Source organism: Hyla sarda, chromosome 8 (assembly GCF_029499605.1).
Source record: "Hyla sarda isolate aHylSar1 chromosome 8, aHylSar1.hap1, whole genome shotgun sequence".
Lineage (NCBI taxonomy): Eukaryota > Metazoa > Chordata > Amphibia > Anura > Hylidae > Hyla > Hyla sarda.
In genome coordinates this window covers 52,120,345-52,147,152 of record NC_079196.1, presented here as the reverse complement: position 1 = coordinate 52,147,152, position 26,808 = coordinate 52,120,345, and the positions used below count along the sequence as shown (strand labels likewise).

Below are 26,808 nucleotides of genomic sequence, written 5' to 3'. Positions count from 1 at the left end.
TTGGTGCACTGGCCCTTTAAGTCTCAGAGAGCTGGCGTGCGCGCGCCCTAGAGAGCGGAGCCGCGCGCGCCAGCACATGACAGCAGGGGACCGGGACGGGTAAGTGACCTGGGATGCGATTCGCGAGCGGGCGCGTCCCGCTGTGCGAATCGCATCCCCGACGGCCATGACAGTGCAGCGCTCCCGGTCAGCGGGACTGACCGGGGCGCTGCAGGGAGAGAGACGCCGTGAGCGCTCCGGGGAGGAGCGGGGACCCGGAGCGCTAGGCGTAACAACTAATATACTTATACACCACACTAATATACTTATACACCACACTAATATACTTATACACCACACTAATATACTTATACACCACACTAATATACTTATACATCACACTAATAAACTTATACACCACACTAATATACTTATACACCACACTAATAAACTTATACACCACACTAATATACTTATACACCACACTAATATACTTATACATCACACTAATAAACTTATACACCACACTAATATACTTATACACCACACTAATAAACTTATACACCACACTAATATAATTATACACCACACTAATATACTTATACCCCACACTAATAAACTTATACACCACACTAATATACTTATACACCACACTAATATACTTATACATCACACTAATAAACTTATACACCACACTAATATACTTATACACCACACTAATATACTTATACACCACACTAATATACTTATACACCACACTAATATACTTATACATCACACTAACATACTTATACACCACACTAATATACTTATACACCACACTAATATACTTATACACCACACTAATATACTTATACCCCACACTAATAAACTTATACACCACACTAATATACTTATACACCACACTAATATACTTATACCCCACACTAATAAACTTATACACCACACTAATATACTTATACACCACACTAATATACTTATACATCACACTAATAAACTTATACACCACACTAATATACTTATACACCACACTAATATACTTATACACCACACTAATATACTTATACACCACACTAATATACTTATACATCACACTAACATACTTATACACCACACTAATATACTTATACACCACACTAATATACTTATACACCACACTAATATACTTATACACCACACTAATATACTTATACACCACACTAATAAACTTATACACCACACTAATATACTTATACACCACACTAATATACTTATACCCCACACTAATAAACTTATACACCACACTAATATACTTATACATCACACTAATATACTTATACACCACACTAATATACTTATACACCACACTAATATACTTATACACCACACTAATATACTTATACACCACACTAATATACTTATACACCACACTAATATACTTATACACCACACTAATATACTTATACACCACACTAATATACTTATACACCACACTAATATACTTATACATCACACTAATATACTTATACACCACACTAATATACTTATACACCACACTAATATACTTATACCCCACACTAATAAACTTATACACCACACTAATATACTTATACACCACACTAATATACTTATACACCACACTAATATACTTATACACCACACTAATATACTTATACACCACACTAATATACTTATACATCACACTAATAAACTTATACACCACACTAATATACTTATACACCACACTTATAAACTTATACACCACACTAATATAATTATACACCACACTAATATACTTATACCCCACACTAATAAACTTATACACCACACTAATATACTTATACACCACACTAATATACTTATACATCACACTAATAAACTTATACACCACTAATATACTTATACACCACACTAATATACTTATACCCCACACTAATATACTTATACACCACACTAATATACTTATACACCACACTAATATACTTATACACCACACTAATATACTTATACACCACACTAATAAACTTATACAGCACACTAATATACTTATACACCACACTAATATACTTATACATCACACTAATATACTTATACACCACACTAATATACTTATACATCACACTAATATACTTATACACCACACTAATATACTTATACACCACACTAATATACTTATACACCACCATAATATACTTATACACCACACTAAAATACTTATACACCACACTAATATACTTATACACCACACTAATATACTTATACATCACACTTATATACTTATACATCACACTAATATACTTATACATCACACTTATATACTTATACATCACACTAATATACTTATACATCACACTTATATACTTATACATCACACTAATATACTTATACATCACACTAATATACTTATACACCACACTAATATACTTATACACCACACTAATAAACTTATACACCACACTAATATACTTATACACCACACTAATATACTTATACATCACACTAATATACTTATACACCACACTAACATACTTATACACCACACTAATATACTTATACACCACCATAATATACTTATACACCACACTAAAATACTTATACACCACACTAATATACTTATACACCACACTAATATACTTAAACATCACACTTATATACTTATACATCACACTAATATACTTATACATCACACTTATATACTTATACATCACACTAATATACTTATACATCACACTTATATACTTATACATCACACTAATATACTTATACATCACACTTATATACTTATACATCACACTAATATACTTATACATCACACTAATAAACTTATACACCACACTAATAAACTTATACACCACACTAATATACTTAAACACCACACTAATATACTTATACATCACACTAATATACTTATACACCACACTAAAATACTTATACACCACACTAATATACTTATACACCACACTAATATACTTATACATCACACTTATATACTTATACATCACACTAATATACTTATACATCACACTTATATACTTATACACCACACTAACATACTTATACATCACACTTATATACTTATACCCCACACTAATATACTTATACATCACACTAATATACTTATACACCACACTAATATACTTATACCCCACACTAATATACTTATACATCACACTAATATACTTATACACCACACTAATATACTTATACCCCACACTAATATACTTATACACCACCATAATATACTTATACACCACACTAAAATACTTATACACCACACTAATATACTTATACATCACACTAATATACTTATACACCACACTAATGTCACGATGCCGGCTGGCAGGTAGTGGATCCTCTGTGCCAGAGAGGGATTGGCGTGGACCGTGCTAGTGGACCGGTTCTAAGCCACTACTGGTTTTCACCAGAGCCCGCCGCAAAGCGGGATGGTCTTGCTGCGGCGGTAGTGACCAGGTCGTATCCACTAGCAACGGCTCACCTCTCTGGCTGCTGAAGATAGGCGCGGTACAAGGGAGTAGGCAAAAGCAAGGTCGGACGTAGCAGAAGGTCGGGGCAGGCAGCAAGGATCGTAGTCAGGGGCAACGGCAGAAGGTCTGGAATCACAGGCAAGGAACACACAAGGAACGCTTTCACTGGCACTAAGGCAACAAGATCCGGCAAGGGAGTGCAGGGGAAGTGAGGTGATATAGGGAAGTGCACAGGTGAACACACTGATTGGAACCACTGCGCCAATCAGCGGCGCAGTGGCCCTTTAAATCGCAGAGACCCGGCGCGCGCGCGCCCTAGGGAGCAGGGCCGCGCGCGCCGGGACAGAACAGACGGAGAGCGAGTCAGGTAGGGGAGCCGGGGTGCGCATCGCGAGCGGGCGCTACCCGCATCGCGAATCGCATCCCGGCTGGCAGCGGAATCGCAGCGCCCCGGGTCAGAGGACGTGACCGGAGCGCTGCCGCGGGGAGAGTGAAGCGAGCGCTCCGGGGAGGAGCGGGGACCCGGAGCGCTCGGCGTAACAGTACCCCCCCCCTTGGGTCTCCCCCTCTTCTTAGAGCCTGAGAACCTGAGGAGCAGACTTTTGTCTAGGTTGTTGTCCTCAGGTTCCCAGGATCTCTCTTCAGGACCACAACCCTCCCAGTCCACTAAAAAAAAATTTTTCCCTCTGACCTTTTTGGCAGCTAAAATTTCTTTGACCGAGAAGATGTCCGAGGAGCCGGAAACAGGAGTGGGAGGAACAGATTTGGGAGAAAAACGGTTGAGGATGAGTGGTTTGAGAAGAGAGACGTGAAAGGCATTAGGGATACGAAGAGAGGGAGGAAGAAGAAGTTTATAAGAGACAGGATTAATTTGACACAAAATTTTGAAAGGACCAAGATAGCGTGGTCCCAACTTGTAGCTAGGGACACGGAAGCGGACATATTTAGCGGAGAGCCATACCTTGTCTCCAGGGGAAAAAACGGGGGGAGCTCTTCTTTTCTTATCCGCGAACTTCTTCATGCGTGATGAAGCCTGTAAGAGAGAATTTTGGGTCTCTCGCCATATGATGGAAAGGTCACGAGAAATTTCATCCACAGCGGGCAGACCAGAGGGCAAGGGAGTAGGGAGGGGGGGAAGAGGGTGACGGCTGTACACCACGAAAAATGGGGATTTGGAGGAAGACTCAGAGACCCTGAAGTTATACGAGAATTCGGCCCATGGGAGGAGATCTGCCCAGTCATCCTGGCGGGAGGAAACAAAATGTCGCAAATAATCACCCAAGATCTGGTTAATCCTTTCTACTTGTCCATTGGACTGGGGATGATATGCAGAAGAAAAATTTAATTTAATCTTGAGTTGTTTACAGAGAGCCCTCCAGAATTTAGACACGAATTGGACGCCTCTATCCGAGACAATCTGCGTAGGCAACCCGTGAAGACGAAAAATGTGTACAAAAAATTGTTTAGCCAACTGAGGCGCAGAAGGAAGACCAGGAAGAGGGATGAAATGTGCCATTTTGGAGAATCGATCAACGACCACCCAAATAACAGTGTTGCCATGGGATGGGGGTAAGTCAGTAATAAAATCCATACCAATCAGAGACCAAGGCTGTTCGGGGACAGGCAGAGGATGAAGAAAACCAGCGGGCTTCTGGCGAGGAGTCTTATCCCGGGCACAGATAGTGCAGGCTCGCACAAAGTCCACAACATCCGTCTCCAGAGTCGGCCACCAATAGAAGCGGGAGATGAGTTGCACAGATTTCTTGATACCCGCATGACCTGCGAGATGGGAGGAGTGACCCCATTTGAGGATTCCGAGGCGTTGGCGAGGAGAAACAAAGGTCTTTCCTGGAGGAGTCTGCCTGATGGAGGCAGGAGAAGTGGAGATCAGGCAGTCAGGTGGAATGATGTGTTGCGGAGAGAGTTCAACTTCTGAGGCATCCGAGGAACGAGAGAGAGCATCGGCCCTAATGTTCTTATCGGCAGGACGAAAGTGAATCTCAAAATTAAATCGGGCAAAGAACAGAGACCACCGGGCCTGGCGAGGATTCAGCCGTTGGGCAGACTGGAGGTAGGAGAGGTTCTTGTGGTCGGTGTAGATAATAACAGGAGAACTTGATCCCTCCAGCAGATGCCTCCATTCCTCAAGTGCTAATTTAATGGCTAGAAGCTCTCGATCCCCGATGGAGTAGTTCCTCTCCGCTGGAGAGAAGGTCCTAGAGAAAAAACCACAAGTGACAGCATGCCCGGAAGAATTTTTTTGTAGAAGAACAGCTCCAGCTCCCACTGAGGAGGCATCAACCTCCAATAGGAAGGGTTTGGAAGGGTCAGGTCTGGAGAGGACGGGAGCCGAAGAAAAGGCAGACTTGAGTCGTTTAAAGGCGTCTTCTGCTTGAGGGGGCCAGGACTTGGGATCAGCATTTTTTTTGGTTAAAGCCACGATAGGAGCCACAATGGTAGAAAAATGTGGAATAAATTGCCTGTAATAATTGGCGAACCCCAAAAAGCGTTGGATAGCACGGAGTCCGGAGGGGCGTGGCCAATCTAAGACGGCAGAGAGTTTGTCTGGATCCATCTGTAGTCCCTGGCCAGAGACCAAATATCCTAGAAAAGGAAGAGATTGGCATTCAAACAGACATTTCTCAATTTTGGCATAGAGTTGGTTGTCACGAAGTCTCTGAAGAACCATACGGACATGCTGGCGGTGTTCTTCTAGATTGGCAGAAAAAATTAGGATATCGTCCAGATATACAACAACACAGGAGTATAACAGATCACGAAAAATTTCATTGACAAAGTCTTGGAAGACGGCAGGGGCGTTGCACAGTCCAAAGGGCATGACCAGATACTCAAAGTGTCCATCTCTGGTGTTAAATGCCGTTTTCCACTCGTCCCCCTCTCTGATGCGGATGAGGTTATAGGCGCCTCTTAAGTCCAATTTAGTGAAGATGTGGGCACCTTGGAGGCGATCAAAGAGTTCAGAGATGAGGGGTAAGGGGTAGCGGTTCTTAACCGTGATTTTATTAAGACCGCGGTAGTCAATGCATGGACGTAGGGAGCCATCTTTTTTGGACACAAAGAAAAATCCGGCTCCGGCAGGAGAGGAGGATTTACGGATAAAGCCCTTTTTTAGATTCTCCTGGACATATTCGGACATGGCAAGAGTCTCTGGGGCAGAGAGAGGATAAATTCTGCCCCGGGGTGGAGTAGTGCCCGGGAGGAGGTCGATAGGGCAATCATAAGGCCTGTGAGGAGGTAGAGTCTCAGCTTGTTTTTTGCAGAAAACATCCGCGAAGTCCATATAGGCCTTAGGGAGACCGGTTACTGGAGGAACCACAGAGTTACGGCAAGGGTTACTGGGAACCGGTTTTAGACAGTTCTTGGAACAAGAGGACCCCCAACTCTTGATCTCCCCAGTGGACCAATCCAGGGTAGGGGAATGGAGTTGAAGCCAGGGAAGTCCAAGGAGAATTTCCGAGGTGCAATTGGGGAGGACCAAAAGTTCAATCCTCTCATGATGAGATCCGATGCTCATAAGAAGGGGCTCCGTGCGGAAACGTATGGTACAGTCCAATCTTTCATTATTTACACAATTGATGTAGAGGGGTCTGGCGAGACTGGTCACCGGGATGTTGAACCTGTTGACGAGAGAGGCCAAAATAAAATTTCCTGCAGATCCAGAGTCCAAGAAGGCCACTGTAGAGAAGGAGAAGGCAGAGGCAGACATCCGCACAGGCACAGTAAGACGTGGAGAAGCAGAGTAGACATCAAGGACTGTCTCATCTTTGTGCGGAGTCAGCGTACGTCTTTCCAGGCGGGGAGGACGGATAGGACAATCTCTCAGGAAGTGTTCGGTACTAGCACAGTACAGGCAGAGGTTCTCCATACGGCGTCGTGTCCTCTCTTGAGGTGTCAGGCGAGACCGGTCGACCTGCATAGCCTCCACGGCGGGAGGCACAGGAACAGATTGCAGGGGACCAGAGGAGAGAGGAGCCGAGGAGAAGAAACGCCTCGTGCGAACAGAGTCCATATCTTGGCGGAGTTCCTGACGCCTTTCGGAAAAACGCATGTCAATGCGAGTGGCTAGGTGAATAAGTTCATGTAGATTAGCAGGAATTTCTCGTGCGGCCAGAACATCTTTAATGTTGCTGGATAGGCCTTTTTTGAAGGTCGCGCAGAGGGCCTCATTATTCCAGGACAATTCTGAAGCAAGAGTACGGAATTGTACGGCATACTCGCCAACGGAAGAATTACCCTGGACCAGGTTCAACAGGGCAGTCTCAGCAGAAGAGGCTCGGGCAGGTTCCTCAAAGACACTTCGGATTTCCGAGAAGAAGGAGTGTACAGAGGCAGTGACGGGGTCATTGCGGTCCCAGAGCGGTGTGGCCCATGACAGGGCTTTTCCGGACAGAAGGCTGACTACGAAAGCCACCTTAGACCTTTCAGTGGGAAACAGGTCCGACATCATCTCCAGATGCAGGGAACATTGGGAAAGAAAGCCACGGCAAAACTTAGAGTCCCCATCAAATTTATCCGGCAAGGATAAGCGTATCCCAGGAGCGGCCACTCGCTGCGGAGGAGGTGCAGGAGCTGGCGGAGGAGATGACTGCTGAAGCTGTGGTAGTAACTGTTGTAGCATAACGGTCAGTTGAGACAGCTGTTGGCCTTGTTGCGCTATCTGTTGTGACTGCTGGGCGACCACCGTGGTGAGGTCAGCGACAACTGGCAGAGGAACTTCAGCGGGATCCATGGCCGGATCTACTGTCACGATGCCGGCTGGCAGGTAGTGGATCCTCTGTGCCAGAGAGGGATTGGCGTGGACCGTGCTAGTGGACCGGTTCTAAGCCACTACTGGTTTTCACCAGAGCCCGCCGCAAAGCGGGATGGTCTTGCTGCGGCGGTAGTGACCAGGTCGTATCCACTAGCAACGGCTCACCTCTCTGGCTGCTGAAGATAGGCGCGGTACAAGGGAGTAGGCAAAAGCAAGGTCGGACGTAGCAGAAGGTCGGGGCAGGCAGCAAGGATCGTAGTCAGGGGCAACGGCAGAAGGTCTGGAATCACAGGCAAGGAACACACAAGGAACGCTTTCACTGGCACTAAGGCAACAAGATCCGGCAAGGGAGTGCAGGGGAAGTGAGGTGATATAGGGAAGTGCACAGGTGAACACACTGATTGGAACCACTGCGCCAATCAGCGGCGCAGTGGCCCTTTAAATCGCAGAGACCCGGCGCGCGCGCGCCCTAGGGAGCGGGGCCGCGCGCGCCGGGACAGAACAGACGGAGAGCGAGTCAGGTAGGGGAGCCGGGGTGCGCATCGCGAGCGGGCGCTACCCGCATCGCGAATCGCATCCCGGCTGGCAGCGGAATCGCAGCGCCCCGGGTCAGAGGACGTGACCGGAGCGCTGCCGCGGGGAGAGTGAAGCGAGCGCTCCGGGGAGGAGCGGGGACCCGGAGCGCTCGGCGTAACAACTAATATACTTATACACCACACTAATATACTTATACATCACACTAATATACTTATACATCACACTAATATACTTATACATCACACTAATATACTTATACACCACACTAATATACTTATACCCCACACTAATATACTTATACACCACACTAATATACTTATACACCACACTAATATACTTATACCCCACACTAATATACTTATACCCCACACTAATATACTTATACACCACACTAATATACTTATACACCACACTAATATACTTATACCCCACACTAATATACTTATACACCACACTAATATACTTATACACCACACTAATATACTTATACACCACTAATATTTACCGGCCTGAATACAGGTAGCACTCTTTTCTCTCTTCGCTTTAACTTTCTTATATCTTCTTGCACCAAGCCATCCTTTCGTATAGGCCTGCATGACTACTACCCGTCCAATCACTTCCCGCAGCAAGAGGTTTAGCTGTTCCACATGGTAGTATTTCAGGAAAACCTTTAGCAGAAGAGACAATTATAAATGGCATGGTTTTCCTGTTAACATGTCACATGTAGGCTCATTTGAAGGACTGCTTGCTAAATAGACAGCTTATTAATATGCTAGTAAAATACAACATTACAATAAGATACGCCAAGCCCCACAGCAAATCTTTTGGCTGCTACCTACATGTACCATAGTTGATCAATTACCCACCTCATGATTTTGCAAAGAAATGTCCTATTCTTTAATATTTCATGTTAAAAAGTTCTTCACAGAGCCATGCCATCCACGCTTTTTCAGCATTTTCCCTTATCTCTATCCCCCATCCATAGTTCCCCAAACTGTACCAGTGCCCCATTTAAGCCCCACACAGTAATTAGCCCCTTCTGTGCCTCGAAACTGTCAATACCCTCCTTTTAGCCCTCACAATAATAAGACCCCTTATGTGCCTCCACCCTATTATAATGCTCCTTTTGTCCATAGTATAACAATGCCTTTTCTGTGCCTTCCACATTATAATAAAGCTCCATGCTTTATTAATGCCTTCTACAGTGCCTTCATATTAAAGTAATGCCTCTTCTGGGCCCTCACACTATACTAATGTTCCTTCCTGTCCCCCTTAGTAACAACAATACCTCCTTCTGTGCCTCCAAGTAATAGAAATGCCTCTTTCTGTGCCGCACATTATAATACTGCTCCCTTTTGTGCCCCAAGTAGTTATAATGCCCCTAACCCTGCTCCTAAGTAATAATAATGCCCCTTTCTGTGCCCCACATTATAATACTGCTCCCTTTTGTGCCCCAAGTAGTTATAATGCCCATTACTGTTTCCCTAAGTAATAATGACACCCCTTCTGTGCCCCCAAGTAGTATTAATTCCCCCATGTAGTAGTAATAATACACCTTTCTGTGTCCCAAGTAGTAATAATGCATATGCCCCTGTCCCCAAGTAGTAATAATGCCCCTTCTGTGCCCCTAAGTAGGAATAATGCTCATTTATATGTCCTCCAAGTAGTAATTATGTACCCATTGTAGTAATAATGCTCCCTTCTGTGTCCCTAAGTAGTAATAATGCTCCCTTCTGTGCCCCTAAGTAGTAATAATGCCCCTTTCTAAGTCTGCAAGAACTAATAATGCCCACTTCAGTTACTCCAATTAGTATGGTGTCCCAGCACCAATAGCTGTCCTGTGGCTTTGGACTGTCTTGGGCAGCTTGGTAGCATACAGTGTTGGGCCCACTAAAAGATTTGTTGTTATATTCATTAGGATTGTATTCTATTGCAAAGTGAACAAACACCTAAGGATTACAGGTGGACTTTTGTTACGTTTTCCTTTTGTTCTACGTTTAAAGACTGTTTGCCATGTGCCGTGTGTGAATAAAACACTGAACTTTGATTTGGAAAACTCTGTCTCTTTGCCTCTATACTGCAACCGCACCTATTTGCAAGAGCGAGTCATCACATTTGGTGGAGGATGCGGGCAACGCAGTGAGGTCAGCATCTGAGTTGCAGCACGCTGCAGCCTGGGATAATCTGTTGGAGTCGTTGCTAGGGGCAACGATCCTGCCGACAAGTGTCTGACGGTATTGCAGCAGTGTCGCCAAAATGGAGGAAGTTATAAAGGCACTCATGGAGGCCAACTTGCAAAAGCGGGAGTCCAACAGGATCCAGCTGGAGTCCACCAAGCAACAGCAGGAGTTCAACCTGCAACAGCAGGAGGCCAGCAAGCACCAGCAGGAGACCAAACAGCTACTGCTACAGCAGGTGATGGCGCTTCAAGCCGCAGCAACGACCCGGACCAACCCTGACGCCAGGAAGGCTTTGTGGATGGCGATGCCAAAGATGACCGCTGTGGATGACGTTGAAACCTACCAAGCGGTCTTTTAAAGAGTGGCCATGAGGGAGAGGTTACCCCTGGACCAGTCGGCTGAGGTTATCGCTCCATTCCTGATGTCCGGGTCCCAGCAGGCATATTTGACTTACCTGATGACCAGGTAACTACGACACGGTCAAGGGTGAGATATTCGCAAGACTGGGGGTAAATGTGTGGGTCCAGGCCCAGCGAGTAAGGCAGTGGGAGTATAAGCCGGCTGAGCCTGCCTGGCAACAATACTATAACCTGTTCCAGTGGCTGCAGAAGTGGTTGCAGCCGGAGGTCCTGAGTGCCACTGCCATACTGGACCGACTCCTGGCCGATATGTTCTGGAGGGCTCTGCCTTACATCCTCCAGAAATGGATTGGCCAAGCAACCCCAAGTAAAGCACTGGATATAGTAGACCTCGTTGAGAGTTACGAGGCCACCATCAAGCTGCGGGAGGGGGCGGTTAAACCCAGGAGGTCCCTACCCTTACCTGGGCGGCTAGAAAACCCTCAGGAGGTGGTTCCCAAGGGCCCCGTCTCATTGCTGTGTTGGGGGTGTCAGCAGCTGGGACATGTTAGGGCCAACTGTCCCCAGCGGGAAGAGCCCATGGACACAAAATATGTACTTCGGTCGTCCCTGTATGCCCAGAGACTGTGTGCAGCGGTAATCCCAGGGCAGGAGACTCGGGTCACCTCCGTCAGGTGGGGGGGGGGGGCGTGTCGTGGAGGCATTGTTGGACTTGGGGAGTAGGGTGACCCTGATGAGGTCCAACCTGGTGCCGCACGTGGACTACACGGGACGACAAGCAGGGGTTTTGTGTATCCATGGGGACTTAAGAGACTACCCCACCGCCCTGGTGACCGTGACAACCCTAAACGGCCGATGGACTCATGAGATGGCCGTGGCTACAAAGCTTCCCCATGAACTGATTTTTGGGAGGGCATTTTCCAGTCTTTGTGGCCCCAGATAAGAGTTCCCCAGACCTGTGAGGCAGGGGTGTCCCCAATAGATTGGCCCTACTCAGGGGTGACCCCTTAACCCTGGGATCCTGAGACAGAAGCAACCACGGTTGGGGTGACCACTCCTACAGTGGAAGAGACGGAATCGTCTCCACTGCAAGTAATCGGGAGAGATGTGGAGGAGTTGTCGTCAGGTCCCGAGTTGGCAGATCTCAATGTCTCCGGAGAACATTTCGGTACAGCACAGCACCAAAACTTGACGTTATCTCAGGCCTGGGAAAATGTCTTAATTGTGGAAGGTGCACCTCAACAACCGGGGTCCGAGACTGTGTACCCCCACTTTGTGATCCACCAGGGGATTCTGTACCAGGTAAATCAGGTGCGGGGTGAGAACATGGAACAGTTGGTGGTGCCTAAAGCAGATTGGTGATTGGTGTTAGACTTAACCCATCAACATACTCTAGGGGGGTACCTGGGCCAGCAGAAGACGCAGGACCGAATTTTGCAGCACTTTTACTGGCCCAGTGTGTGTAAAGAGGTCGAGAGGTACTGTGAATCTTGCCCAACCTGTCAAATAACTAGCCCCCAGCCACATTACCGTAGTCCGCTGGTCCCGCTCCCGATTATCGAGGTTCCGTTTAACGGATTGCTATGGATCTGGTGGTCCCGTTGCCGAAATCCGCTAGGGGGCACCAACACATCCTGGTAGTCCCGGACTACGCAACTCGGTATCCTGAGGCGCTACCTCTGCGACATACCTTGGCCAAACTCATAGCTAAGGAGTTAATGGAGATGTTTTCCTGAGTGGGCTTACCCAAAGAGGTGTTGACTGACCAGGACAACCCATTTATGTCAAAAGTAATGAAAGAGCTTCAGTTACTGCAGGTAAAACAGCTGCAGACCTCCGTGTACCACCCGCAGACATACGGCCTGGTAGAAAGGTTTAACCAAAGGTTAAAAAACATGTTGAAGCTGGTGGTGGCTAGAGATGGGAAAATTGGGACCTTTTACAGCCCTATCTCATGTTCGCAGTGCGAGAAGTGCCCCAGGCTTCCACTGGGTTCTCGCCCTTTGAACTTCTATATGGCAGACATCCATGTGGTCTGTTAGACATAGCTAAAGAGGCATGGGAACAACAGCCCACTCCGCACAAAAGTGTAGTTGAGTATGTCACTCAGTTGCAGGACTGGATGGAAACAGTGTTGCCCTTGGTTAGGGAACATATGGAGGCAGCTCAGGGGGCCCAGAGCAGAGTTCATAATCGCCAGGCTCCGGTCCGGAATTTTAACCCGGGAGATCGGGTTCTGGTTCTGGTACCAAAGGTCGACAGTAAATTCCTGGCTAGGTGGCAATACCAATGTGTTCTCAGACCGTCCTGTTCGTACTTCTGTCATCCGCCATAACATTGTCACTGAACCCCAGGTAGAAATACGGTTGAAACCGTACCGGGTACCTGAGTCGCAGTGACAAGCCATTTCGGAAGAAGTGCAACAAATGTTAAAGTTAGATGTCATCGAAGAATCAAAAAGTGAGTGGGCTAGTCCGATAGTCTTAATACCCAAACCAGATGGTACGTTACGGTTCTGTAACGATTTCCGGAAACTGAATGAGGTTTCCAAGTTCGATGCATATCCCATGCCCCGAGCTTATTGAGAAGCTAGGACAGGCTCGGTATTTTTCTGTTTTGGACCTCACCAAAGGGTACTAGCAGGTGCCCTTGACGGAGGCTGCCAAAGAGAAAACAGCCTTTGTTACACCAGAAGGTTTGTTCCAGTACAAGTTGTTACCCTTTTGTTTACATGGCGCTCCCAATACATTTCAAAGGCTAATGGACATTGTACTTTGGCCACATCGTTGGTATGCCTCCGCTTATCTGGATGATATCATCGTCCATAGTACAGACTGGGAAAGTCACCTTCCAAAAGTACAGGCAGTGGTAGACTCCCTTAGGAAGGCCGGGTCAACTACTAACCCCAAAAATGTGCCATAGGGTTGGAAGAGACCAAATACCTGGGATATGTCATTGGGCGTGGAGTTGTCAAACTCCAGGTAAACAAAATAGAGGCCATCCGGAATTTGCCCCGACCTGTCACTACCCGACAGGTAACGTAATTCCAAGGAATGGTGTGTTACTATATGAGGTTCATCCCCATTTTTGCTACGGTGGCTGCGCCCTTAACAGACCTCCTGAAGGAACGCAAGTCCGTCATGGTGCGCTAGAACGAACAGGCAGAGCAGGCGTTTTCCGTTTTGAAGTCGGCCCTATGTGGGTCTCCGATGTTGGTGACACCCCGACTTCAAAAGGGAATTTGTGGTACAGACCGGTGCCTCTGAGGCAGGTCTCGGTACTGTACTCTCCCAGTAAGTCAACGGGGAAGAGCATTCCGTTGTCTCTCAGCTGTAAGCTGATCCCGGCCGAGTCCAGGTATAGTACAGTGGATAGAGAGTGCCTGGCCATTAAGTGGGCACTCAAGTCTCTCCGCTATTATCTGTTGGGCAGGAAGTTTAGTCTCGTGACGGATCTTTCCCCCCTTAAGTGGATGTGCCAAGCCAAGGACAAAAATGCCAGGGTTACCAGGTGGTTCCTGTCGCTTCAGAATTTCAAGTTCGCGGTTGAACACAGGGCTGGTCGGTTGCTAGGCAATGCCGATGGCCTGTCACGGGTCCACTGTTGTACAAGTGTTCACCCCCTCGGGCTGGGCTTGAAAAAAGGGGGGGGGGTATGCTGCGGTGCAGACTGATACTGTGGATTTAGTATGGCTGGAAGGACAACCAGGGACGGCTCTTACTGGGAATGACCAAGTGTAGGGTGGGGGTCATTCCCCACAATCCAGGCTGGCTTTTGTTGGCCTTAAAGCTAGGCTGCCTCACCAGCTGAGGGGGATTTGCTAGTTGCAGCACACAGTGCCAGAGAAAGCTGTGTGTGAAGTTCTTCCCTGTGGTTGCTCCAAGAGTGGAAGCTACTGGACGGCCTTGCTGGAGGCCTGGAAAAGACTTACTTGACGCCGCATGACTGAACTCAGGTGTGAACAAACACCTAAGGATTACAGGTGGACTTTTGTTACATTTTCCTTTGTTCTACGTTTAAAGACTGTTTGCCGTGTGCCGTGTGTGAATAAAACACTGAACTTTGATTTGGAAAACGCTGTCTCCTTGCCTCTATACTGCAACCGCACCTATTTGCAAGAGCGAGTCGTCATAAAAGAAAGAGAAAAAATTACTAACCTCTCACATCACTCCCATGCTGTTGTGCCCTCCTACAGATGCTGCCAGGTACAGGCTGCACACCAATCTAATTGTGCAGCCTGTTCGGGGCAGACATCAAGAGCTGATCCGGATCGCTTCCTCAAGATGAGGAAACAGTTTAAAGCCACGTATCCCTGTACAGTACTGGAGCAAGGAGTCCAGTGTTAGACAGGATTCCTTGCTCTTATATGTTCATTCCTTGGCATGCAGCACTATTAGAGTAGCATGCCATAGGGTATAACTATAGGAGCAGGCCCTTCTGTCTACTGCCAGATTCCCTGCTCCTGTACTGTAGTGACCACAATGTAGTACAATGCATGCAAGGCCACTCACTATGCGTAGGCCGCTGGTGCTGTCCTTTCAGGGTATGTGTAATTTGCCACCTGAGGCAAGATACTCATCTCACCTCATGGCAGATGTAGCCTTGCAAGTATGTCAAAATTCTAGGGTGAATATTTTGCAGTATTAAGTAATATAGCAAGCAATATAGTATGCAGAATCAATGCCCTTGTCAGTCCAGGCTGTTGGCACTTTAAATAGGACCAGTGGTCCTAATTCCCCATATGCTAATTCCCCATAAAAATAATTCTGGGTGTAAAGTGGCTGATTTCATTAAATAGATTGTGTAAGATTTTCAAAACAGAGCCCCTCTGTCTGTTTGCCGCTACTGGTATTGCAGCACTACACTATTCCCATAAGTGAGGCAGAATTGTAATATGTACAGCCTATGGATGGGTGGTGATATTTTTATGAAAAATGTAATGTTTTTTTTTCCCCCCAATCCCCTATATGACCAACCTTGGCTGTATTTTGTCAGCAAATCAAATGAGTAATTTCATGCCCACCAGGAGCCCTTTGGCTGGCACGGAGTTTGGTGGGATTTCCTTCTTTTAGCTATTCTTCAGATGACCGCTTAATAATTGATGGCATGTGGTTAATTCAATAAAAGCTAAGGGGACCCTCACCTATCACCAAGCTGGTTGTGTAATTTTTCTTTAAATCCGTATAATAATGTTAATGCCACATGTCATCTCACATAATGCTGAACAGACAGCATGAAATGCTACGGGCTTGATCCATGCTGTTATAATTCACTTGCTGAAACAGTAAAATATAATAGAATTGTTCTACAAAATCTATATTTTAGTCCTTGAGTGATACAGAAAATGATACACATTACTATCTACAGCTGTGGTCTCCAATCTGTGGTCCTCCAGGTGTTGGAAATGTACAGCTCCCAGCATGCCTGGACAGCCTGGAGTGCGTAAACTCCAGAGAATTATTTATTATTAATTGGTGCCAGAAAATGATACAGATTTGTAAATTACGTCCTACTTATTTGTCCTCAGCGCACTCCGACTCCTCCCATCCTGGATGTGGGGAAGTGATGGCCCTCTCAGGCAATCAATGGCTGAGGCCGGACATCGTTGCGGCCAGTGATTTACTGAGTGGGCCATTCCATGCTCATGTTCAAGAAGGTAGGGGCCGGAGCTCATTAAAGGGGTATTTCGGGAAAAAAATGTTTTTATATATCAATTGGCTCCAGAAAGTTAAACAGATATGTAAATGACTTCTATTAAAAAAATCTTAATCCTGCCAGTACTTATCAACTGCTGAAATTTTTTTCTGTCTGACAACAGTGCTTTCTGCTGACACCTGTCTGTCTGTCTCAGGAACTGCACAGAGTAGAAGAGGTATGCTATGGGGATTTGCTTCTACTCTGGACAGTTCCTTTGCTTCTACTCGAGACAGGTGTCATCAGACTTCAGAGAAAAGAACAACTCAGCTTCAGCAGCTCATAAGTACTGAAAGTATTAAGATTTTTTAATAGAAGTAGTTTACAAATCTGTTTAACTTTCTGGAGCTAGTTGATATATATAAAAACATTTTTTCCCTGGATAACCCCTTTAAAGACGGGTAAGTAGGACATGCCCCTACAGGAGCTGTATGCTCCACAGGAAGTTGTATAATTCTTTCCAGTCTGAACACAGTGCTCCCTGCTGCCACCTCTGTCCATGTCAGGAACTGTCCAGAGCAGGAGAGGTTTGTTATGGGGATTTAATCCTGCTCTGGACAATACCTAACCCGTACAGAGGCAGCAGAGCGTACTGTGGTCAGACTGGAATGACCTACACAACTTCCTTTGTTGCATACAGCAGCTGGAAGGATTAAGATTTTTTAACTAGGTGTAATTTACAATTCTGTAATTTTCTGGCACCAGTTCATATGAAAACATTTTTTTCTTCAGGAGAACCCCATTAAAGTCAATTGGAGTTACAAAAATTGAGTATGGTAACTCGACTGCTCCGGCTGTTTTCTGCTTCCCGATCACCTCTGGTGGCAACAATCAGGACAAAGGGGGCCAGGAAGCCATTATAGAGATGGGTATATCCCTTTAATTCTCAAAGAGGCAGAAAGCAAAAGTTAAGACATATAACGACAGATTTACCTTAGTTCTTCCAAGAACCCACTTTTCAAGCTTAGCTTTTTCTAGAATTGCAGCACAACTTTCTTTTGTTGGCGGAGGATTCTGATTTGCTTTAAATGCGAGATAATAATACCTTCAAGATAAGAGAATACAGACATGAATTGTTTGAAAAAAAAAAACTTTCTGCATTGCAAATTGCAAGCACGGAAGAAACAATATCTAAATATTTTAAAGTTAATAAAATCCTGCGATAAACAGAGTCTACACAGTTAGCGAGTGTAAAATTTTAATTTTCCAAGTGTATATGTTTTTTTTTTCGTGAAAAAATGTTGTCTTGTCCCTGCAGTTATTGCCTGTGTATCTCTGTTCATACACAAAAAAAGTGTGAGTGGACAAGCAGGGCTCTGTACACTGAGAACAAGCAGGGCTGTGTGCAGTGAGGACAAGCAGGGCTCTGTACACTGAGGACAAGCAGGGTTCTGTGCAGTGAGGACAAGCAGGGTTCTGTGCAGTGATGACAAGCAGGGCTCTGTACACTGAGGACAAGCAGGGTTCTGTGCAGTGAGGACAAGCAGGGATCTGTGCAGTGATGACAAGCAGGGCTCTGTACACTGAGGACAAGCAGAGCTCTGTACACTGAGGACAAGCAGGGCTCTGTACACTGAGAACAAGCAGGGCTCTGTGCACTGAGAACAAGCAGGACTCCGTACACTGAGGACAAGCAGGGCTCTGTGCACTGAGGACAAGCAGGGCTCTGTGCACTGAGGACAAGCAGGGCTCTGTACAGTGAGGACAAACAGGGCTCTGTGCACTGAGAACAAGCAGGGCTGTGTGCAGTGAGGACAAGCAGGGCTCTGTACACTGAGGACAAGCAGGGTTCTGAGCAGTGAGGACAAGCAGGGCTCTGTGCAGTGATGACAAGCAGGGCTCTGTACACTGAGGACAAGCAGGGTTCTGTACACTGAGGACAAGCAGGGCTCTGTACACTGAGGACAAGCAGGGTTCTGTACACTGAGGACAAGCAGGGCTCTGTACAGTGAGGACAAGCGGGGCTCTGTGCACTGAGGACAAGCAGGGCTCTGTACACTGAGGACAAGCAGAGCTCTGTACACTGAGGACAAGCGGGGCTCTGTGCACTGAGGACAAGAATGGTTCTGTGCAGTGAGGACAAGCAGGGCTCTGTACACTGAGGACAAGCAGGGTTCTGTGCAGTGAGGACAAGCAGGGCTCTTTACACTGAGGACAAGCAGGGCTCCGTACACTGGGGAAAAGCAGGGCTCCGTACACTGGGGACAATCAGGGCTGTGTGCAATGAGGACATGCCGGGTTCTGTGCAGTAAGGACAAGCAGGGCTATGTACAATAAGAACAAGCAGGGTTCTGTACACTAAGGACAAGCAGGGCTCTGTGCACTGAGGACAAGCAGGGCTCTGTGCAGTGAGGACAAGCAGGGCTCTGTACACTGAGCTCAAGCAGGGCTCTCTACGCTGAGGACAAGCAGGGCTCTGAACACTAAGGACAAGCAGGGCTCTGTACACTGAGGACAAGCAGGGCTCTGCACACTGAAGACAAACAGGGCTCTGTATACTGAGGACAAGCAGGACTCTGTGCACTGAGGAAAAGCAGGGCTCTGTACAGTGAGAACAAGCAGGGCTCTGTACAGTGAGAACAAGCAGGGTTCTGTGCACTGAGAACAAGCAGGGCTCCGTACACTGAGGACAAGCAGAGCTCTGTACACTGAGGACAAGCAGGACTCTGTGCACTGAGAACAAGCAGGGCTCCGTACACTGAGGACAAGCAGGGCTCTGTGCACTGAGGACAAGCAGGGCTCTGTACAGTGAGGACAAGCAGGGCTCTGTGCACTGAGAACAAGCAGGGCTCCGTACACTGAGGACAAGCAGGGCTCTGTGCGCTGAGGACAAGCAGGGCTCAGTATAGTGAGGACAAGCAGGGCTCTGTGCACTGAGGACAAGCAGGACTCTGTGCACTAAGAACAAGCAGGGCTCTGTACAGTGAGGACAAACAGGGCTCTGGGCACTGAGAATAAGCAGGGCTCCATACACTGAGGACAAGCAGGACTCTGTGCACTGAGGACAAGCAGGGCTCTGTACAGTGAGGACAAACAGGGCTCTGTGCACTGAGAACAAGCAGGGCTCTGTGCAGTGAGGACAAGCAGGGCTCTATACACTGAGGACAAGCAGGGTTCTGTGCAGTGAGGACAAGCAGGGCTCTGTGCAGTGATGATAAGCATGGCTCTGTACACTGAGGACAAGCAGGGTTCTGCGCAGTGAGGACAAGCAGGGCTTTGTGCAGTGATGACAAGCAGAGCTCTGTACACTGAGGAAAAGCAGGGCTCTGTACACTGAGGACAAGCAGGGTTCTGTACACTGAGGAAAAACAGGGTTCTGTACAGTGAGGACAAACAGGGCTCTGTGCACTGAGGACAAGCAGGGCTCTGTACACTGAGGACAAGCAGAGCTCTGTTCACTGAGGACAAGCAGGGCTCTGTGCACTGAGGACAAGCAGGGCTCATTACACTGAGGACAAGCAGGGCTTCGTACACTGGGGACAAGCAGGGCTCCGTACACTGGGGACAATCAGGGCTGTGTGCAATGAGGACATGCCGGGCTCTGTGCAGTAAGGACAAGCAGGGCTATGTACAATAAGAACAAGCAGGGTTCTGTACACTAAGGACAAGCAGGGCTCTGTGCACTGAGGACAAGCAGGGCTATGTACAATAAGAACAAGCAGGGCTCTGTACACTGAGGACAAGCAGGGCTCTGTGCACTGAGGACAAGCAGGGCTCTGTGCACTGAGGACAAGCAGGGCTCTGTGCACTGAGGACAAGCAGGGCTCATTACACTGAGGACAAGCAGGGCTTCGTACACTGGGGACAAGCAGGGCTCCGTACACTGGGGACAATCAGGGCTGTGTGCAATGAGGACATGCCGGGCTCTGTGCAGTAAGGACAAGCAGGGCTATGTACAATAAGAACAAGCAGGGTTCTGTACACTAAGGACAAGCAGGGCTCTGTGCACTGAGGACAAGCAGGGCTCTGTGCAGTGAGGACAAGCAGGGCTCTGTACACTGAGCTCAAGCAGGGCTCTCTACGCTGAGGACAAGCAGGGCTCTGAACACTGAGGACAAGCAGGGCTCTGTACACTGAGGACAAGCAGGGCTCTGTACACTGAGGACAAGCGGGGCTCTGTATACTGAGAACAAGCAGGGCTCTGTACACTGAGGACAAGCAGGGCTCTGTACACTGAGGACAGCCAGGGCTCTGTACACTGAGGACAAGCAGGGCTCTGCACACTGAAGACAAACAGGGCTCTGTATACTGAGGACAAGCAGGACTCTGTGCACTGAGGAAAAGCAGGGCTCTGTACACTGAGAACAAGCAGGGCTCTGTACAGTGAGAACAAGCAGGGTTCTGTGCACTGAGAACAAGCAGGGCTCCGTACACTGAGGACAAGCAGAGCTCTGTACACTGAGGACAAGCAGGACTCTATGCACTGAGAACAAGCAGGGCTCCGTACACTGAGGACAAGCAGGGCTCTGTGCACTGAGGACAAGCAGGGCTCTGTACAGTGAGGACAAGCAGGGCTCTGTACACTGAGAACAAGCAGGGCTCCGTACACTGAGGACAAGCAGGGCTCTGTGCGCTGAGGACAAGCAGGGCTCAGTATAGTGAGGACAAGCAGGGCTCTGTGCACTGAGGACAAGCAGGACTCTGTGCACTGAGAACAAGCAGGGCTCTGTACAGTGAGGACAAACAGGGCTCTGGGCACTGAGAATAAGCAGGGCTCCATACACTGAGGACAAGCAGGACTCTGTGCACTGAGGACAAGCAGGGCTCTGTACAGTGAGGACAAGCATGGCTCTGTGCACTGAGAACAAGCAGGGCTCTGTGCAGTAAGGACAAGCAGGGCTCTATACACTGAGGACAAGCAGGGTTCTGTGCAGTGAGGACAAGCAGGGCTCTGTGCAGTGATGATAAGCAGGGCTCTGTACACTGAGGACAAGCAGGGTTCTGTGCAGTGAGGACAAGCAGGGCTTTGTGCAGTGATGACAAGCAGAGCTCTGTACACTGAGGAAAAGCAGGGCTCTGTACACTGAGAACAAGCAGGGTTCTGTACACTGAGGAAAAACAGGGCTCTGTACAGTGAGGACAAACAGGGCTCTGTGCACTGAGGACAAGCAGGGCTCTGTACACTGAGGACAAGCAGAGCTCTGTTCACTGAGGACAAGCAGGGCTCTGTGCACTGAGGACAAACAGGGTTCTGTGCAGTGAGGACAAACAGGGCTCTGTGCAGTGAGGACAAGCAGGGCTCTGTGTTCTGAGGACAAGCAGGGCTCTTTACACTGAGGACAAGCAGGGCTCTGTACACTGGGGACAAGCAGGGCTCTGTACACTGAGGACAATCAGGGCTGTGTGCAATGAGGACACGCCAGGCTCTGTGCAGTAAGGACAAGCAGGGCTATGTACATTAAGAACAAGCAGGGCTCTGTACACTAAGGACAAGCAGGGCTCTGTGCACTGAGGACAAGCAGGGCTCTGTGCAGTGAGGACAAGCAGGGATCTTTACACTGAGGGCAAGCAGGACTCTGTACACTGGGGACAAGCAGGGCTCTGTACACTGAGGACAAGCAGGCCTCTGTACACTGAGGACAAGCAGGGCTCTGTACACTAAGAACAAGCAGGGCTCTGTATACTGAGGACAAGCAGGGCTCTGTGCACTGAGGACAAGCAGGGCTCTGTACACTGAGGACAAGCAGGGCTTTGTACACTGAGGACAAGCAGGGCTCTTTACACTGAGGACAAGCAGGGCTCTGTACACTGGGGACAAGCAGGGCTCTGTACCCTGAGAACAAGCAAGGCTTTGTGCACTGAGGACAAGCCGGGCTCTGTGCACTGAGGCTCTATGACACGCCCCTGGCTCACACAGCAGGATGATTGACAAGCAAGGAGCATGCACAGAGCCCTGCTTGTCCTGCCCTCACTTCCTGTATTTGGTTTCCTCACAGAGACACACAGGCAACAGATGAAGAGACAAGACAGTATTTATCACTGAACAATATACACATTTTTTAACCAATGTATATTACAGATATACATCTAATGTTATAATCTACATTATATAAAAAGTTTTTGAAAATCACAGGTACACTTAAATGTATTTGTGGACCACTTGTTCCTTTGACCTTTTGCTGCCTGGACTGTCAATAGGCTGTTTTTGGGAAACCTATATAAGATGTCTGATTGCAGGGGGTCCACGAGGCCGGACCCCCCATTCCACTATGTTTGGCACATTTATGTTCAGAACACTGACTGTTCTAGGCTTTGGAGGAGCCATGGTAGTCACGCCCCCTCCCTTAATGTCTATGGGACGTATGGAAAGGGCGTGACATGGAGCGGAGTCCACTATGGTGCCAAGCCGTAGAATGCCGGGGTCCTTTGGATAGGGGATAAGATGTCTAGGGGCAAAGTACCACCTTTAATTGAAGCTAAGCTGCAATAGCAGACACAACCCGCAAATAAGAGTGGCGCTGTTTCTAAAAAAAAAACTTGTACTAGGCATAGTAGGGCAAAATTATTAGTGCAATGAAAAGCAGTTTTATTTGGCATTGAATAGCAGTGTTGTGTGGGTATTATATTGTAGAGTTACTCCCTGGTAGTATCGTTTATCTACTGTAAGTTGGTATGATTTAGGGTTCGGAAAGCTGGGGCCCTATTTTGTTAATTGCCCAAGGGCTCATTTTCTAGAAAAGTAGCCCTAACCTTGCCTTGAATAGTCATTCTCCCAAAAATCCTACAATGATCACATGATCACAAGTCTTTTCCCGGCTTTCCAATGCTATATTTGAAGCTGCGAGACCTAGAAAAGCCCTTTGCTGAATTTGCACACATTATTTTCCCTGCGCTGAGCCATAATTAAAGCTTTGAAAAGGTTTCTTTAAGTGAAATATTGGGAATAGATAAACACATTAGTCAGTGATCCATGAAATTCCTCAAATATTCCGAAAGAGCAGATCAAATGCTAAACAGATTGACACTTCTTTGTTCATATTCGAAAACCCATTAGGCAAGAATGAACAAGAGTCACAGCCTTATGGTAAATCTGAGGATATGAAAGATCCCTAAGCCCGAAACTTAATTGCTACTTTGATCCTTTTTTTTTTTTAAAGTCCTGTAGAAACAAAATAGATGAGTTAGCAGGTTTCCCCCTGGTATCCATAGACAATGTTTATGTGACAATTGGATTTCATAAACTATTAGTGCAGACGGGTGCAGAGAAAAAGAGAATTGGTGTTTATCAAACAGGGACAAAATGAACATGGGGTATTATTTTAGTCAGCTGTCCATCTGGTGGCTTGTACCTCCTTTGTTATCACTACCAGGTGTTTGTTTTATATCTGTTATTCACCTGCTTACACCCAAAAATCTACATGTAGGGTATAATTCAATTTATTTAACAACCAGGGTGCCTCCAGCTGTTGCAAAACTACAACTCCCAACAGGCCCGGACAGCCGTTGGCTGTCCGGGCCTGCTGGAAGTTGTAGTTTTGCAACAGCTGGAGGCACATTGGTTGGGAAACACTGGTATAATTGGACACAGTAACATCTTAAAGAGAATATCATTATACTGAAGCTGGTCTAGCGATTACCGCAGGTCTGGCTTTGGAGCTGCAACTGGTCATGCAGACATGTAGAATTACTTGCCTACCATTCAAATGAATGGCTGTCCATTTAAAGGGGTACTCCTGAGGGAAAAAAAAAAAGGTTTTCAAATCAACTGGTGCCAGAAAGTTAAACAAATTTCTAAATTACTTCTACTTAAAATGTTTAAAGGGGTTGTGCGCTACCCTGCATTTCGGAGCTCCGCACGCAGCGTCGGAAGTTCATTACTTCGAACGCTGTGTGCGGGCTTCCGTGTTCGCGGCCGCCGTGCGTGACGTCACGCACGGCCCCCTCGTGACGTCACGCCCGCCCCCTCAACGAAAGTCTATGGGAAGGGGGCGCGACCGCTGTCACACCCCCTTCCCATAGACTTTGGTAGAGGGGGTGGGCGTGATGTCACGAGGGGGCCGGGCGTGACGTCACGCCCGGCGGCCGCGAACACGGAAGCCTGCACACAGCGTTCGGAGTAATGAACTTCCGGATGCTGCGTGTGGAGCTCCGAAATGCAGGGCAGCGCACAACCCCTTTAATTCTTCCACTATTTATCAGCTGCTGTATGCTACAGAGGAAGTTGTGTAGTTCTTTCCAGTCTGACCATAAAGCTCTCTGCTGACACCTGGAACTGTCCAGAGCAAAAGCAAATCTCCATAGCACACCTATTCTGCTCTGGACAGTTCCTGACATAGACAGAGATGGCAGCAGAGAGCACTGTGGTCAGACTGGAAAGAACTACACAACTTCCTTTGGAGTACACAGAAGCTGATGAGTACAGGAAGACTTAAGATTTTTTTATATCTGTATAAGTTTCTGGCACCAGCTTATTCGAAAACTTTTTTTTTTTTTCCGGAGGGCTCTTATAATGCTTGGACAGGCTAGGTCTGCCAGTGTGAAGGCCTCTATTCGGAGTTGCTCTATACTTGGAGGGAGCGATCTAAAGCATGTGATCTCCCTCTGTGATGTCGTTACACCCTAACAGGGCATATGAAAAAGGGCTGTCTTACATAGACATAAAATTTAAATATACTGACCATACATGAGATTGGGGAGACAGAAAAAAGAAAAAAAGAAGAGAAGGATCAACATTCAATTTCTTCTCTCCTTTATTATCTGCTTTGGGGCGGGAAGTTATAAGGCACCATACATGTAAGGGTGCATTCACACAACGTTTTAGCTATACGGGGACCGTATCCAGCTGGGGGGAGTGAAAAGCGGGCACTCCCGTATCCCAGTCGGACCTGGCCCACTTCTCATTCATTTAAAACAGCGACTCCAGTCGACTCATTTTTGTGCCGTATCCGGTTCCCTGACCAGACCTAAAACTGTGGTATACTACGGTTTTAGGTACGGTCAGAAAACTGGATATGGGGCAAAAATTAGCCGACCGAAGTCACTGTTTGACTCCGGTCGGCTCATTCAAATGAATGAGAAGGGGGCCGGGTTCAGCTGGGATATGGGAGAGCCCGTTTTTCACTCCCCCCAGCCGGATCTGGTCCCGTATAGCTAAAACGTGGTGTGAATGCACCCTGAGGCTGTTTTTACAATTATGGTGTATGGACACATTTGGCATATGCTGGCACATAAACCAAATTAGGCCATAACCCCCTATTGAGAATGTAGCATCTTTTCAGCACTCACCGGTGAAGATGCCACAGTCATCTTTAGCAGGATTGGGCATTGGTCCCTTTAAGGGGCCAAAAGGGAGGAGCAAAGCACAAGACTGAGCACTGCAAGGTGGAGACTTGAGTTTGTGTAATGTTGGAAAGCAATGAGAAAGGAGATCCAGAGGTGCCATGCTGAGAGAGAGTTCCAGTGCAGTCTAGTCAGATGGGACATCCTCAGCAACAGAGAAGTGCCTATGCAAGCTGAAAGTTCCAGGCAAATGTCCACGTGACCTGCAAACCCTAGGACCAGTAGTATAGGGAGCTGCAGGTGATGTGCCCCACTGTATAGAGATGCCTGTACAGAGTGAACCCAATCAACCTTAGAAGTGTCAAGCAGGGTCATCTAAAATATTTGATTCAACAGCTGCGCAAATCTGTCAGGAGTACTTTTATCTAATATGTTAAGGTCACTTAGTCTTATCAGGCTTACATGTCAGATAGAGCATTGAGGGAAGACGGAACATGGCAGCACGAAATGGTATGGAATTTCTATGACTGAATTGTGGTGTCACATGTCAGGTAGATGTCACTTTATTGTGTCTACTTGGCCCACAGCTTCAGGTTTACATGTCA

The 26,808-nt window shown here is 47.2% G+C and overlaps 1 protein-coding gene across 11 annotated transcripts in view; it reads right to left on the bottom strand.

Moving 5' to 3' along the window:
- The window catches only part of MYO3B (myosin IIIB), a 523,821-nt gene that overhangs the window by 113,805 nt on the left and 383,208 nt on the right, over positions 1–26,808 (bottom strand). For all 11 annotated transcript variants that reach the window (XM_056536145.1, XM_056536147.1, XM_056536146.1 and 8 more), the window contains 2 exons: positions 17,918–18,029; positions 9,257–9,419 (listed from right to left, as the gene is read on the bottom strand). In XM_056536145.1, the coding sequence (XP_056392120.1) occupies positions 9,257–9,419; positions 17,918–18,029 (275 nt within the window). The remainder of the gene's footprint in view (positions 1–9,256; positions 9,420–17,917; positions 18,030–26,808) is intronic.